We start from the raw sequence: 16018 nt of genomic DNA, 5'->3' as shown, positions 1-16018 counted from the left end.
GCACCCTTAATTCTCAATTAATGTTATACCCGTTGTAAACGTGTATTTTACCCGTGCCGCGTGAGTTGCAATACTAAAATGAACTACATAAACACATACACACAAAATAAAAAGAAAAGAAAGAAAAGCTATATCGCGACGAATGAATAACGAGAATTAACAAAGGAGTACAGAGATCAGACAGAAAAGTTTGGAATATAATTTACCAACTGCTTTCATTTTATCGAAGAAAAAGGTTTTGTGATATTTTAGGAAGATGTTTAACGTAAAATCGAAACGTGAAATTGTGTTTAAATTGCGGATATTTTCTGACGAAAAATACGTTTGTTTGAGTCGAAAGTGATCGAAACTAGACTACACGGTTAATGCAAATTTCTTTTCTTTTCCTCCTATCCAATTACTTGAAAATATTACGTGGTAATACAATTTTGGAAGCTTTCATTTTTTACTAAAATCACGCAGAGTTTCGAAAATTTGAAAGTCAGTAGAAAAACATTTTAGTTTCATCTCTGAATATATCATTTTAGATTCTTCGAAGAGTAATTTAATTCAGATTTCCAAGACTGTTTAATCGCTATTTTCGCTAAGTAAAAATCGGTTAGGGGTTGTTCGAAGAAGTAGCTATTTTCACCGAATTACGAGCTATCCAGTTTCAAGATTACCAAATTTCACGGGCTAACGCCTCCATCTGGAATCGTATAGGGCGTACCAGGGGGTAGTGTAATTGAGGTATCATCCCTGTCCACGTTCTAATTGGCGGAAAATTGTCAGGGCGAATATCCGAGTAACTTGGTGAAGAAATTTGAGTTCAAGATACTATTTTGGTGCTTTCGACGAATTTATCATTTTTTGCCGGAAAATTCAACTTACAATTCGATTTATAATCGATGAAAACAATTCGTAACTTTATTAATTGATATTATATGATATTAATAAAAGAACTGAGAGAAATTGGATTTAACTTTAAGTCGAGTACAATTTCCACCGAAATACATTTCTTAGAATAAAATCTCATCGGATTCATTGTTTAGAGTTTTCGCGGTTTGTGACTTCGTCACATCGCCCACTTGTATCATAATTATCAGATACGTGGTAATCGTTCCAATGACCTGAAAAAACAAATGTTAATTAAAGAATGATATAACTCACTAACAGCTATATATTAAAATTGCAATGAAATTTAAAATTATAGCTTGTAAATTCTAAATTCTATTTCTTATTTAATTAAAGGTCCATGTACTGCTTGAATAAACGTGTGGTCCAGGTTGAAATATCCACGAGCCGTGAATACCACCGGATTTTGTATCAGTTGTAGGGTGAAATTTCGAATCTAAAAATGTCATTTTTCATCTGAATTTAGTGGATGTGCTTTTTTTTATAATCTTACAACATACCTTTTTATATATGTCTTGAATATTTACCTCTGCTCGAAATTCGTTGCTGGTGGATGGTTCGTACAGGTCGCAAATAACATCGCCCATAATTGTTACCTGTGAACAATTAATAATAGGAATTTCCATGTTTTTTCATTTCTTTCAACTATTTTAATCTTGCACGATTTTAGATATATATTTTGAGAAACATATTTAAATAATACTTTTCTCTCTTTTTTTTTTTAATATTCTTCTATGTTCATTAACATCTTTAAGCTTTCAAACGTTTATCGACGTGTATCGATAGTTTCTTCTGATAAAATGCTGTACCTCTGAGTTCGTTTTAGCACAAACGTGATTCACATGCAAGATTTGCGACGCGTAAACTAGGAACCAGCAAATCACGGAGACCAGTTCTTTTATAAGTTCATCCATGGTCAGATCCAGCCATATAATTCTGTACAATATGTAGAGGAAAGTAATGGTGAAGATAACCGATGTGATCATCAGCAACAGAATCTGCATGCCGAACGCGTCATTCACGACTTTCACGATCTTGATTATCTTTAGATGCATTTGCCTTTTCGAAAAAAATGTATGTTCGTATGAATGAATAATTTAATATTGTCAAAACTATTTATCGCACAGTCTCGTCTTAAAAAAACTGAAATTTATATTATATTTCGTTCTTAAAAATTGACGTTTAATACTTTCCTCGATATTAAATTATCCATCGAAGTAAAACCTAATCTATTTCTTTTCTACGGTTTTATCTGTCTGCTGTAAAGACTAAATTTGAAGAATTTCGGGACGATATATTTACCGCAGTGCAGTTAAATTTCCTGATACATTCCAACTGTACAATTCGACAGAAACGTTTCTCCTCAAATATTTCGAACGAAAAGTTCTTTATCGATTTTAACAATTTTTAACAATTTTGTAAGATCGCTGCGAAAATGCAAACGCGCAATCTCCAATCTTCTCTCACGCGTTATATCAAATATTCCTATTAAACAATTTTCTACTATCTCTTGCCACGCTAGACAGATTAACGTATAACATATGAGAAACGATACAGAGAACGTTATGCGGTTTTCCGCTCAACGCAGAATCTCACTTTATTGATCTTATCTTGTTCGTGTTTCCATGGCTCCCTTGTTCATTCCTAAACGACCAGAATTTATTGTTCTCGAAATCGTTCTTCGTCTGTAGAAATCTTTTATGCAATGACGATTCCGGTGTCATCGTGGCCAACATACTATGAAGCAATTGATTCAGTTGGTGAAGCTTCAACCTCAAGCACCTACATTTTATACATTGTATTTTTTATGGTTTCATTGGAACACTATCATAGTAGAACTCTATTTATCGTAATTTGTGGCGTAGTAAATGGTTCATCATTGTCACGGTTCTCGTTACTAGCGGATGATTCACAGAACATCTTTATAGACGATAACGCATAAGTATAATTGGAACGAGTTCACTTAATCGAGCACTGATTAAAATTTCATTTCTATAAATGGAATTCTACCGTGATTAAATATTTTGGAATATTTGAATAATTGAATAATTAATCGTTTTTGAATATTTGGTTTCATACGTGACCCAAAAGCCGAAGGTAGCGCTGGAAACGTAGATGACTACGAATGGAACGTGGGCTACCAAGGAAAGGCACAGTTTCATCATCGTTGGCGTGGATGTTGCAAAATGCCATTTGGAAGTGACTGCGACGAAAACGACTGTGATAAATCCGTAAACCACGAATTCCTTTATCTGATACATGAACAGCGTACGATACATTCGTGGCAATCCTATTCTTTCCATTGCTTGATCGTTCGTTTCTACAAGTGCGATCAAAGTACGTAATTTCTAGAAGACGAAAGACGTATTAAAATTACGAATAAATTAACCGGTCGTATGGTATTGGAACTTCGACTCTTTAAAACTATCTCGGATGAAAATTTACTGCTGTACATATTATTTTTTCTTTTTTTTTTCAATTAAGAAATATAGATATATTAGATATATATCTAATCCAAAATAAAAATATAACACGGTCAATCTGAAAGTAATTATCGAGTGTTTATAATCTACCGAATTTCAAAACTGGTGCCCCATAACATCCGAAAAATATGACACAGGTGTATCGTGTCTTCCCCTGTGGTCTTTGTATTTAAAATAAAACTTTTTCGAAACAAAGCGCTCAATTTACCTGCGCATTTAATCTGCTGGCGGCGATCAACGTGCTTAACGTCCAAAGATTCGCATAAATCAGTAATTTGAACGCGACTCGACTTAAGCTGAGCATGCTAATTATATAATATTTATTGAAATAAGGTACCATTAATATACCAACGACATTAACCAGTATCAAAACACACAGGGTGTACGCGTACTCTATCAGTTTCGATGGTTTTTTGCTAAAAACGTCACTGATGCCCATCCCGAAAAGAAAATTCATCACTAACGACGGCACTATGGTTTGCCTGAGAGTTTTCGGTTTGAACATCGCGGATCAAAGTCGCGAGAACTTTAACAGTGGATAAACTTGAACACTCTACTTCTTTGCCATCCTTTCGGAATAGTTTTGAAGGATCATTATCGTGTCACGAATGTTAAATAGACTGCTAAGTAATAACGAGCACAACAATTGCCTGCTCGTATCTGGATCGATATCGTTACGAGGATGAAATTGCTATGAGGAACAGTTAATGACGAGTCTATAGGATGAAATTGCGCATAGTAGAACTGTCCGATTAATATCGCAAAAGTAAGAATATTACTGTTGGGAAAGTGAAGGATATGATCTTATGCAATGTTTTTTTCCTTAGGTTTTTCTAAGAATATGGATCATGTTTGATTAGAGAATAAAAAGAATTATACCGATTTTTGAGAATAATGTGGAGCACCTGGAATCCAAGGTGTGCAAATGACACTGATGATAATAATTGGGTAATAATTTGGTAAAATGTCAATAATTTGGTAAAATAACGAAGAGATAAGAATATTTTTGTAATTCATACGGGAATAAAAATATTATTTCATCGTAAGTGTTTTTTCCTTTAAATATATTTGTTACGACACATACGAGTTGTGGTATTTTACACCGAATCAAGCTCCAGTACACATACACTACGTCTCGTAAAGTCCTCAAATACTATCATTTCTTATACGTTATTAGATGTATATTTTATAGTTACGTTAACGAAATGAACAATGACGATTTTCCTAATTAGATTTTGTCGCGTTGTATGTCTTGTACCTTGTACCTCAACATATTTATGTGTAAGGATTGCAAATTGTACGGCGGTTTTGCGAGAGGAACGTTAATTACGAGACGCATTGTATTAATATTTAACACTCACAGACTTTACCTACGTGTTTCATAATTTTACAATACGATTCTATCGAGCACTATGCATAGTTATACTACGATACTTGTATTCTCGTACAAGGTGGTGGTTTCGTTTGTGATTAATATTGGATCGTTCTTTATCAAGTTTTGGCTCCATTGTACCATAATCACCAAATAAGATATTACGAAGTTGAAACACTGTAAAACGTATATGAACAAATTTGTAATAAATTCAAGGAGAAATACATCCATGTAAAGAAGTATACTAACGTAACGGACGAATCCATAGTTCAATATATAATCAACCGATTTCGTTTTTTCAAGTTGGGTGTACGATATTTGCCAAGAAAAATGGAGGATCTACCAATAGATTAATTCTACGTTACTTACGATAATTTCATTTTAATCTGTAAATGATTAAAATTTCCATTTTTTACCTCATCTGTTAATTCTGCGTTTCCTTCGTGCACAGGATACGCGTGGATGTTTCCTATCGTTTTGTTAGCCTGAAAATCGATTGATCGTGTCAAGCACTGTTACTTGCTTTTCCAAAACAGTGGAAATATTTATTTCATTCCTGCTAAAGAACGTAAACATCTTATAACATACAACATGTTCGTTTCATAAAACTATGAGCATATCGATACGTATACTGTAAAAATGTAACAATTGTTCTGCAGGGAAATCTGTTTTTATTGGAAAATCGAGTAATGAAAGCCTTTTAAAATCGATGAACGAATGGTGGTATGTATCACAGTCTTTGAAACGAATCAAAATTAATTGTTAGTATTATTCCTAACGACGTACTAATTCCCAAGTAGCAAGTTATTATTCATAACTTAAGAAAATATGATTTGGTGAAAAATAACCAACACAGCAGAGTTCAAGAATTAAAATTATATTTTTTACCTGTCCAATTGTATATTCGCAGTCGTAGCTCATTAAAACGATCTTCAAGGTACCAACCACGCTATCCAACATATATATCAATATAATATCCAATTGATCTTTTACTGCATTAGACCCTCTGTGAAGAGTCATGTACAAGTTGTAAACACATATAGTAAAATATAGCAGAGTAGTAATCGTATATATTAATATTTGGGCGTTGAATATATCGTTCACCATCCTCGATACCTTGCACACTTGTAGATGCACGAACCTTGAAATTTGCGAATTTTCAAAATTTTTTTTTTTTGTCGGAATACGTAAAATAATATATACTGTCAAACAAATGAATGGTTAAATCCGAGTTGCGTTAAACAAGAAAATTTACAAATTCTCAGGGCAAAATTAAAAGGGTGTATCAAATAATTGGGTTCATTGGACGTTGGGTTCAAAGGTTCATTGGACGAATAAAATTTTTTTTTATAAAGTAGCTTTGTCTTTCGTTGCCGTTTTATCTTATGTTTTCAATGGAAAACATAAAAAACTGACAAAGATCCGTTGCTGTAACTGTTATTAATTCGATTTTTATTTACCTAATTTGCCGAAGTATATGAACTTTTTCTTGGACGATCTTTTGTTTTACATTCGAAACACCGCTCGTCGTAGATACTTCTGGAACATTTAAAGATCGTTCGGACAGCCAATTGTTCAATTCAAATCTATTTCGAACATTATGACTTGGTTCAAAGATGGTCTCCGTATTGGAGTCCTCTGCTTTTACTTTGTTTTTCTCCAAGAGGAACGTTTCGAGAAGCTCGTTTATCATCTTAATTCGCGATCCTAGCCAACTGTAATAACAGTATAATTTTGAAAAATAGGGAGAAGAATTATTTTGAAATATTTTAGAGTAAAATGTAATGAAAATATCGAATATAATCAAATGAAGGATGATAGTACAGATGATGAAGAGTATCTGTTTTTAATTGTTTACATACTAAATCGCTGTGTTGTATTCGTATAATACGACTGACTGGGCGTTCGTTATGTAACAGTAAATAAAGACAATAAGTGCTGTCCAAGGTAGTAGAAGGTTTTGTATTAAAATCTTTATGAAAATTACAGATGTTACGACCGCATTTAGTAACCAGAATGATCCGACGATCGTTATATGTCGATGCAAACTGCGATACTCGATTTCACTTCCCAATTTCTTCAAATGTTCGTCCACTTTGTCGATCTGTCTTATCAACGCCGATACGTTCTGAATGATAAACGAGTAAAAAGAAAAGTAATCGAGTTATTAAATTTGCGTAAAAATTTCATTACCATATAATTAAAAGAAGATCCATTGTGTTTTCACCTTGGATTGGTACAGACCAATGATCACTATGCTTATGTATCCAAGTAGATACGTGATATATTGGAATACGTATGTGACGCTCTCTATATTATACACTATGTGATATTTTCCATCTTCTATTTGTGCATGAATTGAGGAAACAGAAAGCACAACAATTAACAACGTGTTCCAAATCCAGCTACATATAAATTTGAATCGGTGTTTTCTTGGATCTATGAAGTTTCGAAGTGCCACCATGTAATTCAATATGGTTATTACCCTTGTTGTTGTCTCGTAATTTTTCATTCTTGCTTTTATCTATTTTTTAAATTTTAAGTAGAAAACGTGAACAATTTTTTAACTTTCCTTCAACGATATTAACCCGCGGCATTAACGTGACCCGTTTCTCTGTGCAACTAAAGGTGATAGCGACTCAGGTATTGCATATGCAACTATTAGATGTAAGACAGAGTTTTATTAATAGAATGTCATAGGAATGTAGGAAGTTATAAAGTAGGAAAAGCAATTAGTTTAATTTCATTCGTTATCGATGAGCGGTACTTCACGGTAGAATAATAGTTATATCCAGAATGATTACGATCACTCCAGACAGTTGCACTTATTGCTGCATTCGATATACTTGAAAAATGGTTAATGTTCTTGAGGTGTTTCAATTGATATTGCGTGGCATGAATATGTTTGCATTGATGCATTATATATGTTTGTATGTCGCAGTCAGATAGGAAGTAAATAACATAATATTAATGGGGAAACAGGAAATTATTCCTAAACACCCCAAAATAGAATGAGGCTTTTTACTTTATGTTTTCATATCATATTACTTTAAAATCATTTACTGCCTGGCAAAAAGCTTTCAAGCAATAGTGACATGACGTTGAAGTGGGAATAATGTGATGTTATTAATTTTGTTGGCAAACATATATGCTTTTTGTTATACAAACACTTCTCTCGATGCATCTCGTTATTTCATATAGGAAAATATTAACTCGCTCGTGCCAAGAAATAATTTGCTTCGGGCATATTGTAATAAATTATGCTTTCGCAACGACATAACGAAATAAAACCATCCAGAAATGTTCAATTTCTATGTACCATTATATCATGAAAAGTTGAAGGGACGAAGAACAAAGATTCTTTTCATTAAATTTTATCACGTTATATCTTGTACCTCGTACTTCAACATACCTTTAACGATTTAAAATTCTAAGGTGATTGTGTGAAAGAAGTCATTTTTATGAGGTGCAGTTTATTAAGGATTAATTACAGTTCTCATGTGCGACTTTTACAATTCCATAATATGACGTTATCGAAAAGTGTCCAACGTTATACTATTATACCACTATGCTCGTATTCTCTTGTAACGTTTGAAAAGTGGTGGTTTCGTTTGCGATTATCATTGGATCGTTCTTTAGCAAGTTTTGGCTCCATTGTATCATAATCACCAAATAAGATATTACGAAGTTGAAACACTGTAAAAGTTAAACGAATAAATTTGTAATAAATTCAAGCAGAAATACATCCATGTAAAGAAGTATACTAACGTAACGGACGAATCCATAGTTCAATATATAATGAACCGATTTCGTTTTTTCAAGTTGCGTGTACGATATTTGCCAACAAAAATGGTGGATCTACCAATAGATTAATTCTACGTTACTCACGATAATTTCATTTTAATCTGTAAATGAATAAAATTTCCACTTTTTTACCTCATCTGTTAATTCTGCGTTTCCTTCGTGCACAGGATACGCGTGGATGATTCCTATCGTTTTGTTAGCCTGAAAATCGATTGATCGTGTCAAACACTGTTACTTGTTTTTCCAAAACAGTGTCAAAATTTGGTGCATTCCTGCTAAAGAACGTAAACATCTTATAACATACAACATGTTCGTTTTATAAAAATATGAGCATATCGTATACTGCAAAAATATGATTGTTCTGCAGAGAAATCCGTTTTTATTGGAAAATCGAATAATGGAACTTTTTAAAATCGATCTACGAATGGTGGTATGTATCATAGTCTTTGAAATGAATCAAAATTAATTGTTAGTATTTTTCCTAACGATATACTAATTCCCAACATCATTCCCAAATATGATTTGGTGAAAAATGACCAACGCAGCAGAGTTAAAGAATTAAAATTATATTTTTTACCTGTCCAATTGTATATTCGCAGTCGTAGCTCATTAAAGCGATCTTCAAAGTACCAACTATGCTGTCCAACATATATACCAATGTCATATCCAATCGATCTATTATATCATTAGGATTTCTGTGAAACATCATGTAGAAGCTGTAGACACATATAGTAAAGTATAGCAGTGTCGTAATCGTGTATATTAATATTTGGGCGTTGAATATATCGTTCACCATCCTCGATACCTTGCACACTTCTAGATGCACGAACCTTGAAATTTGCGAATTTTCAAATTTTTTTTTTGTCGGAATACGTAAAATAATATATACTGACAGACAAATGAATGGTTAAATTTGAATTGCGTTAAACAAGAAAATTTACAAATTCTCAGCACCAAATTAAAAGGGAGTGTAGAATCATACGATAGGTTCATTCGACGAATAAAATTTTGTTTTATAAAGTAGCTTTGTTTTTCTTCGCCGTATCTTCTTATGTTTCCAATGGGAAACATAAAAAACTGATAACGATCCGTTGCTGTAACTGTCATTAATTCGATTTTTATTTACCTAATTTGCCGAAGCATATGAACTTTTTCTTGGACGATCTTTTGTTTTACATTCGAAATGCCGCTCGTTGTAGATACTTCTGGAACATTTAAAGATCGTTCGGACCGCCAATTGTTCAATTCAAATCTATTTCGAAAATTATGACTTGGTTCAGAGATGGTCTCCGTATTGGATTCCTCTGCTTTTACTTTGTATTTCTCCAAGAGGAACGTTTCGAGAAGCTCGTTTATCATCTTAAATCGCGATCCTAGCCAACTGTAATAATAGTAAAATTTTGAAAAATAGGGAGAAGAATTATTTTGAAATATTTTAGAGTAAATATGTAATGAAAATATCGAATATAATCAAATGAAGGATGATGGTACAGATGATGAAGAATATCTGTTTTTAATTGTTTACATACTAAATCGCTGTGTTGTATTCGTATAATACGACTGACTGGGCGTTCGTTATGTAAAAGTAATCAAAGGTAATAAATTCTGCCAGAGACTCTAAAAAGTTTTGTATTAAAATCTTTATGAAAATTACAGATGTTACGACCGCATTTAGTAACCAGAATGATCCGACGATCGTTATATGGCGATGCAAACTGCGATACTCGATTTCAATTCCCAATTTCTTCAAATGTTCGTCCACTTTGTCGATCTGTTTTATCAACGCCGATACGTCCTGAATGATAAACGAGCAAAAACAAAAGTAGTCGGGTTATTAAATTTGCGTAAAAATTCCATTACTTCCAAAAAAAAAATTCCATTATTAATATAATTAAAAGAAGATACATTTTGTTTTCACCTTGGATTTATAGAGACCAATGAAGATTATGCTTATGTATCCAAGTACATGCGTGGTATATTGGAATAAGTATGTGACACTTTCTATGTTATACACCATGTGATTTTTTATATTATGTTTTTGCATATGAATTGTGAAAACAGAAAACACAACAATTAACAACGTGTTCCAAATCCAGCTACATATAAATTTGAATCGGTGTTTTCTTGGATCTATGAAGTTTCGAAGTGCCACCATGTAATTCAATATGGTTATTATCCTCGTTGTTGTCTCATAATTTTTCATATTTGCTTTTATCTATTTCTTAAATTTCAAGTAGAAAACGTGAATAATTTTTTAACTTTTCTTCAACGATATTAACCCGCGGCATTAACGTGACCCGTTTCTCTGTGCAACTAAAGGTGATAGCGACTCAGGTATTGCATATGCACCTATTAGAAGTAAGACAGAGTTTCATTAATAGAATGTCATAGGAATGTAGGAAGTTATAAAGTAGGAAAAGCAATTAGTTTAATTTCGTTCGTTATCAACGGATCGTACTTCATGATAGAATAATTGTTATAGTCCCGAATGATTACGACCACTCCAGAAAATCGTACTTATTGCTGCATACGATATACTTGAAAGATTGTTAATGTTCTTGAGGTGTTTCAATTGATATTGCGTGGCATGAATATGTTTGCATGGATGCATTATATATGTTTGTATGTCGCAGTCAGATAGGAAGTAAATAACATAATATTAATGGGGAAACAGGAAATTATTCCTAACCACCCTAAATAGAATGAGTCTTTTTACTTTATGTCTTCACATTATATTACTTTAAAATTATTTACTGCCTGGCAAAAGCCTCTGAAGCAACGGTGAAATGACGTTGAAGAGGAAATGCTCTGATGTTATTAATTTTGTTGCGAAACACATATTTTTTGATATACAAACGCTTCTCTCGATGCATCTCGATATTTCGATATTTATGATTTCGAAACGACGTAATGAAATAAAAGCATCGAAACAATCTCAATCTTTATGTACCACTGTATCTTGAAATGTTGAAGGAACGAAGAACTAAGATTCTTTTGATTATATTTTATCACGTTGTATCTTGTACCTCGTCTTCAATATACCTTTAACGATTGAAGGTCCTAAGGTGATTGTGTGAAAGAAGTCTTATTTATGAGGTGCAGTTTATTAATCTTTAATTACAGTTTTTATGTGTGGCTTTTATAATTCCATAATATGACGCTATCGAAAAGTGTCCAACGTTATACTATTATACCACTATGCTCGTATTCTCTTGTAACGTTTGAAAGCTGGTGGTTTTGTTTGTGATTATTATTGAATCCTTCTTTATCAAATGCTGGCTCCATTGTACCATAATCACCAAATAAGATATTAGGAAATTAAGACACTGTAAAAGTTATACGAATAAATTTTTAATAAATCTAAGGAGAAATAAATCCATGTAAAGTAGTATACTAACGTAACGAATGAATCCGTAGTTCAATATATAATCAACCGATTTCGTTTTTTCAAGTTGGGTGTACGATATTTGCCAAGAAAAATGGAGGATCTACCAATAGATTAATTCTACGTTAGTTACGATAATTTCATTTTAATCTGTAAATGATTAAAATTTCCATCCTTTACCTCATCTGTTAATTCTGCGTTTCCTTCGTGCACAGGATACGCGTGGATGTTTCCTATCGTTTTGTTAGCCTGAAAATCGATTGATCGTGTCAAGCACTGTTACTTGCTTTTCCAAAACAGTGGAAAAATTTATTTCATTCCTGCTAAAGAACGTAAACATCTTATAACATACAACATGTTCGTTTCATAAAAATATGACTATATCTATACGTATACTGCAAAAATATGACAATTGTTCTGCAGGGAAATCTGTTTTTATTGGAAAATCGAGTAATGAAAGCCTTTTAAAATCGATGAACGAATGGTGGTATGTATCATAGTCTTTGAAACGAATCAAAATTAATTGTTAGTATTATTCCTAACGACGTACTAATTCCCAAATAGCAAGTTATTATTCATAATTTAAGAAAATATGATTTGGTGAAAAATGACCAACGCAGCAGAGTTAAAGAATTAAAAATATAGTTTTTACCTGTTTCATTGTATATTCGCAGTCGTAGCTCATTAAAGCGATCTTCAAGACTCCAACCACGCTGTCCAACATATATATTGATGTCATATCCAATTGATCTATTATAAAATTAAGCCCTCTGTGAAGATTCATGTAGAAGCTGTAGACACATATAGTACAATGTAGCAGTGTCGTGATCGTATGCATTAATATTTGGACGTTGAATATATCGTTCACCATCTTTGATACTTTGCACACTTGTAGATGCACGAACCTTTAAATTTGCGAATTTTCATATTTTTATATATTTGACGAAATATGTAAAATAGTATATACTGACAACCAAATGAATGTTTAAATCTGAGTTGCGTTAAACAAGAAAATTTACAAATTCTCAGCGCAAAATTAAAAGGGTGTATCAAATAATACGATAGGTTCATTGGACGAATAAAATTTTTTTTTATAAAGTAGCTTTGTCTTTCGTCGCCGTTTTATCTTATGTTTTCAATGGAAAACATAAAAAACTGATAAAGATCCGTTGCTGTAACTGTTATTAATTCGATTTTTATTTACCTAATTTGCCGAAGTATATGAACTTTTTCTTGGACGATCTTTTGTTTTACATTCGAAACGCAGCTCGTCGTAGATACTTCTGGAACATTTAAAGATCGTTCGGACCGCCAATTGTGCAATTCAGATCTATTTTGAAAATTATGACTTGGTTCAAAGATGGTCTCCGTATTGGAGTCTTCTGCTTTTACTTTGTATTTCTCCAAGAGAAACGTTTCGAGAAGCTCGTTTATCATCTTAAATCGCGATCCTAGCCAACTGTAATATCAGTAAAATTTTGAAAGATAGGGAAAAGAATTATATTGAAATATTTTAGAGTAAAATGTAATGAAAATATCGAATATAATCCAATGAAGCATGATGGTACAGATGATGAACAATATCTGCTTTTTAATTGTTTACATACTAAATCGCTGTGTTGTAGTCGTATAATACGACTGATTGGGCGTTCGTTATATAATACAAAACAAAGGTAATAAATGCTTCCGGAGGCTGTAAAATGTTGTGTATTAAAATCTTTATGAAAATTGCAGATTCTACGACCGCATTTAGTAACCAGAATGATCCGACGATCGTTATATGGCGATGCAAACTGCGATACTCGATTTCAATTCCCAATTTCTTCAAATGTTCGTCCACTTTGTCGATCTGTTTTATCAACGCCGATACGTTCTGGATAATAAACGAGTAAAAACAAAAGTAACGAAGTTATTAAGTTTGCGTAAAAATTTCATTGCTATATAATTAAAAGAAGATCCATTGTGTTTTCACCTTGGATTGGTACAGACCAATGATCACTATGCTTATGTATCCAAGTACATGCGTGGTATATTGGAACATGTATGTGACGCTTTCTATGTTATACACCATGTGATATTAGGTGAAGTAAAAAGTTCTGAGCGCTTTTTCGCTTTATTTCGACGATGAAATTAACATAGTCAAGATTATTCGATTTAGATTAAATATGCGCCGTTTTGTTCGATTACTTTTGTCCATTTTGAAGGCAATTTCATAATTCCGCGGTTGAAGAAGTCCTCGTCCCTATTGGTAAAAAACTTGACCAGCTCATTTTCACAAGCCTCTCTTGAGGCCAGTTTTGTACCATCAAGAAAATTTTGCAAAAACTTAAAAAGGTGATAATCGCTTGGTGCCAGGTCTGGACTGTACGGCGGATGCGATAGAACCTCCCAGCCAAGCTCTCGGAGCTTCTGACGCGTCGTTAAAGATGTGTGCGGCCTGGCGTTGTCTTGATGGAACACAACACCTTTCCTATTGGCCAATTCTGGCCGCTTCTGGTCGATCGCCTGCTTCAGTCTGGTCAGTTGTTGACAATAGAGGTCCGAATTAAGTGTTTGCCCCGATGGGAGCAGCTCATAATGGATGATTCCCTTCCAATCCCACCAAACACACAATAAAACCTTCTTGGCCGTTAATCCACGCTTGGCGATCGTTTGGGCCGGCCCACCGCGATTGGACCACGATCTTTTTCGGCTGTTGTTCTCGTATGTGACCCATTTTTCATCGCCAGTCACCATCCGCTTCAAAAATGGGTCGATTTCGTTACGTCTCAACAAAGAATCGCAGGCATCAATTCGGTCCAAAAGGTTCTTTTGCGTCAATTCATGTGGCACCCATACGTCGAGCTTCTTCTTGAGACCAGCCTTATGCAAATGGTTCCAAACGGTTTTCTGGCTAATCTTCAGTTCCTGGGCAATGGAATAAGTGCTCACATGCCGGTCCGACTCGACGATTTCCATGATTTTATCCACATTTTCGACGATTGGCCTACCAGAGCGTGCCTCATCTTCGACGTCCATATTACCAGAACGGAATCGTTGGAACCACCGCTTTGCTGTTGCATTCGATACTGTACTGGGTCCATAAACAGCACAAATTTTTTTGGCCGCCTGCTCCGCCTTTTCACCTTGGTCGTAGTGGTACTGAAGAATGTATCGAATTTTCTCTTTTTTTATCTCCATTTTCGAACGCTGTAACACACAACTGGCTTCACCGAACACAAAACTGACAAAGAACCTTTTTGATGCGTAATATCACCTTGAAATCGGTGTATACTATGACTCGATGCGATGTGCACATCGTGAGATATGGCTCACTAAAGACATCTAGCGAAAAACGCTCAGAACTTTTTACTTAACCTAATATTTTATATTTTGTATTTGTGAATGAATTGCGAAAACAGAAAACACAACAATTAACAACGTGTTCCAAATCCAGCTACATATAAATTTGAATCGGTGTTTTCTTGGGTCTATGAAGTTTCGAAGTGCCACCATGTAATTCAATATGGTTATTATCCTCGTTGTTGTCTCGTAATTTTTCATTCTTGCTTTTATCTATTTTTTAAATTTCAAGTAGAAAACGTGAATAATTTTTTAACTTTTCTTCAACGATATTAACCCGCGGCATTAACGTGACTCGCTTCTCTGTGCAACTAAAGTTGATAGGGACTCAGATATTGCATATGCAACTATTAGAAATAAGGCAGAGTTTCATTAATAGAATGTCATAGGAACGTAGAAAGTTATAAAGTAGAAATAGCAATTAATTTGATTTCATTCCTTATCGACAAATGGTATTTCTTGGTAGAATAATGATGATAATCCCGAATGATCGCGATCACTTTAGGAAATTGTTTTTATTGCTATATTCGATGTACTTGAAAAATTGTTGATGTTCTTGAGATGTTTCAATTGGTATTGCGTGGCATGAATATGTTTGCATTGATGCATTATATATGTTTGTATGTCGCAGTCAGATAGGAAGTAAATAACATAATATTAATGAGAAAACAGGAAATTATTCCTAAATACTCCAAAATAGAGTGAGGCTTTTTACTTTATGTTTTCGCATTATATTAC

The 16018-nt window shown here is 33.6% G+C and overlaps 4 protein-coding genes across 4 annotated transcripts; all 4 read right to left on the bottom strand.

The window, feature by feature from the left end:
* Positions 1-834: 834 nt before the first annotated feature.
* LOC117207204 (putative gustatory receptor 28b) lies at positions 835-4141 on the bottom strand. The gene is made up of 7 exons (XM_033447164.1): positions 3586-4141; positions 2974-3242; positions 2491-2676; positions 1704-1953; positions 1422-1490; positions 1241-1330; positions 835-1109 (listed from the first exon to the last, which is right to left on the bottom strand). Exons 1-7 carry the CDS (start codon positions 3880-3882, stop codon positions 999-1001), a joined length of 1272 nt encoding a protein of 423 aa, XP_033303055.1. The 5' UTR covers positions 3883-4141; the 3' UTR covers positions 835-998.
* A 632-nt stretch (positions 4142-4773) lies between these two features.
* LOC117207167 lies at positions 4774-7261 on the bottom strand. The gene is made up of 7 exons (XM_033447108.1): positions 6977-7261; positions 6612-6877; positions 6210-6464; positions 5638-5890; positions 5166-5234; positions 4999-5088; positions 4774-4926 (listed from the first exon to the last, which is right to left on the bottom strand). Exons 1-7 carry the CDS (start codon positions 7259-7261, stop codon positions 4798-4800), a joined length of 1347 nt encoding a protein of 448 aa, XP_033302999.1. The 3' UTR covers positions 4774-4797.
* A 1046-nt stretch (positions 7262-8307) lies between these two features.
* On the bottom strand, positions 8308-10570 carry LOC117207222. The gene is made up of 7 exons (XM_033447202.1): positions 10472-10570; positions 10083-10348; positions 9680-9934; positions 9131-9383; positions 8686-8754; positions 8518-8607; positions 8308-8445 (listed from the first exon to the last, which is right to left on the bottom strand). Exons 1-7 carry the CDS (start codon positions 10568-10570, stop codon positions 8308-8310), a joined length of 1170 nt encoding a protein of 389 aa, XP_033303093.1.
* Positions 10571-11741: 1171 nt separating this feature from the next.
* Positions 11742-14009, bottom strand: LOC117207221. The gene is made up of 7 exons (XM_033447200.1): positions 13911-14009; positions 13546-13811; positions 13143-13397; positions 12591-12843; positions 12119-12187; positions 11952-12041; positions 11742-11879 (listed from the first exon to the last, which is right to left on the bottom strand). The coding sequence occupies exons 1-7, from the start codon at positions 14007-14009 to the stop codon at positions 11742-11744; spliced, it is 1170 nt and encodes a 389-aa protein (XP_033303091.1).
* Between the last annotated feature and the right edge of the window lie 2009 nt (positions 14010-16018).

The sequence above is a fragment of the Bombus bifarius genome, unplaced genomic scaffold (assembly GCF_011952205.1).
Source record: "Bombus bifarius isolate JDL3187 unplaced genomic scaffold, Bbif_JDL3187 scf7180000008023, whole genome shotgun sequence".
Taxonomy (NCBI): Eukaryota; Metazoa; Arthropoda; class Insecta; order Hymenoptera; family Apidae; genus Bombus; species Bombus bifarius.
The sequence above is the reverse complement of the archived record's forward strand: the minus strand, read 5'-3'. Positions and strand labels throughout refer to the sequence as shown.

Bases quoted from the DNA above. Each gene is read 5' to 3' on its own strand.
- LOC117207204 (XM_033447164.1), bottom strand. From the start codon at position 3,882: ATGTTCAAACCGAAAACTCTCAGGCAAACCATAGTGCCGTCGTTAGTG. The intron at 1,331-1,421 runs GTAAATATTCAA...TGACATTTTTAG, and splicing joins GCAACGAATTTCGAGCAGAG to ATTCGAAATTTCACCCTACA. The intron at 1,110-1,240 runs GTACATGGACCT...TTGTTTTTTCAG, and splicing joins ACCACACGTTTATTCAAGCA to GTCATTGGAACGATTACCAC.
- LOC117207221 (XM_033447200.1), bottom strand. From the start codon at position 14,009: ATGGTGTATAACATAGAAAGCGTCACATACATGTTCCAATATACCACG. The intron at 12,844-13,142 runs GTAAATAAAAAT...GCAAATTTAAAG, and splicing joins CATATACTTCGGCAAATTAG to GTTCGTGCATCTACAAGTGT. The intron at 11,880-11,951 runs GTTAGTATACTA...TAACTTTTACAG, and splicing joins ACTACGGATTCATTCGTTAC to TGTCTTAATTTCCTAATATC.
- LOC117207222 (XM_033447202.1), bottom strand. From the start codon at position 10,570: ATGGTGTATAACATAGAAAGTGTCACATACTTATTCCAATATACCACG. The intron at 8,755-9,130 runs GTAAAAAATATA...ATCGATTTTCAG, and splicing joins GCGAATATACAATTGGACAG to GCTAACAAAACGATAGGAAT. The intron at 8,608-8,685 runs GTAAAAAAGTGG...ATCTATTGGTAG, and splicing joins ACGCAGAATTAACAGATGAG to ATCCACCATTTTTGTTGGCA.
- LOC117207167 (XM_033447108.1), bottom strand. From the start codon at position 7,261: ATGAAAAATTACGAGACAACAACAAGGGTAATAACCATATTGAATTAC. The intron at 5,891-6,209 runs GTAAATAAAAAT...GCAAATTTCAAG, and splicing joins CATATACTTCGGCAAATTAG to GTTCGTGCATCTACAAGTGT. The intron at 5,235-5,637 runs GTAAAAAATATA...ATCGATTTTCAG, and splicing joins GCGAATATACAATTGGACAG to GCTAACAAAACGATAGGAAA.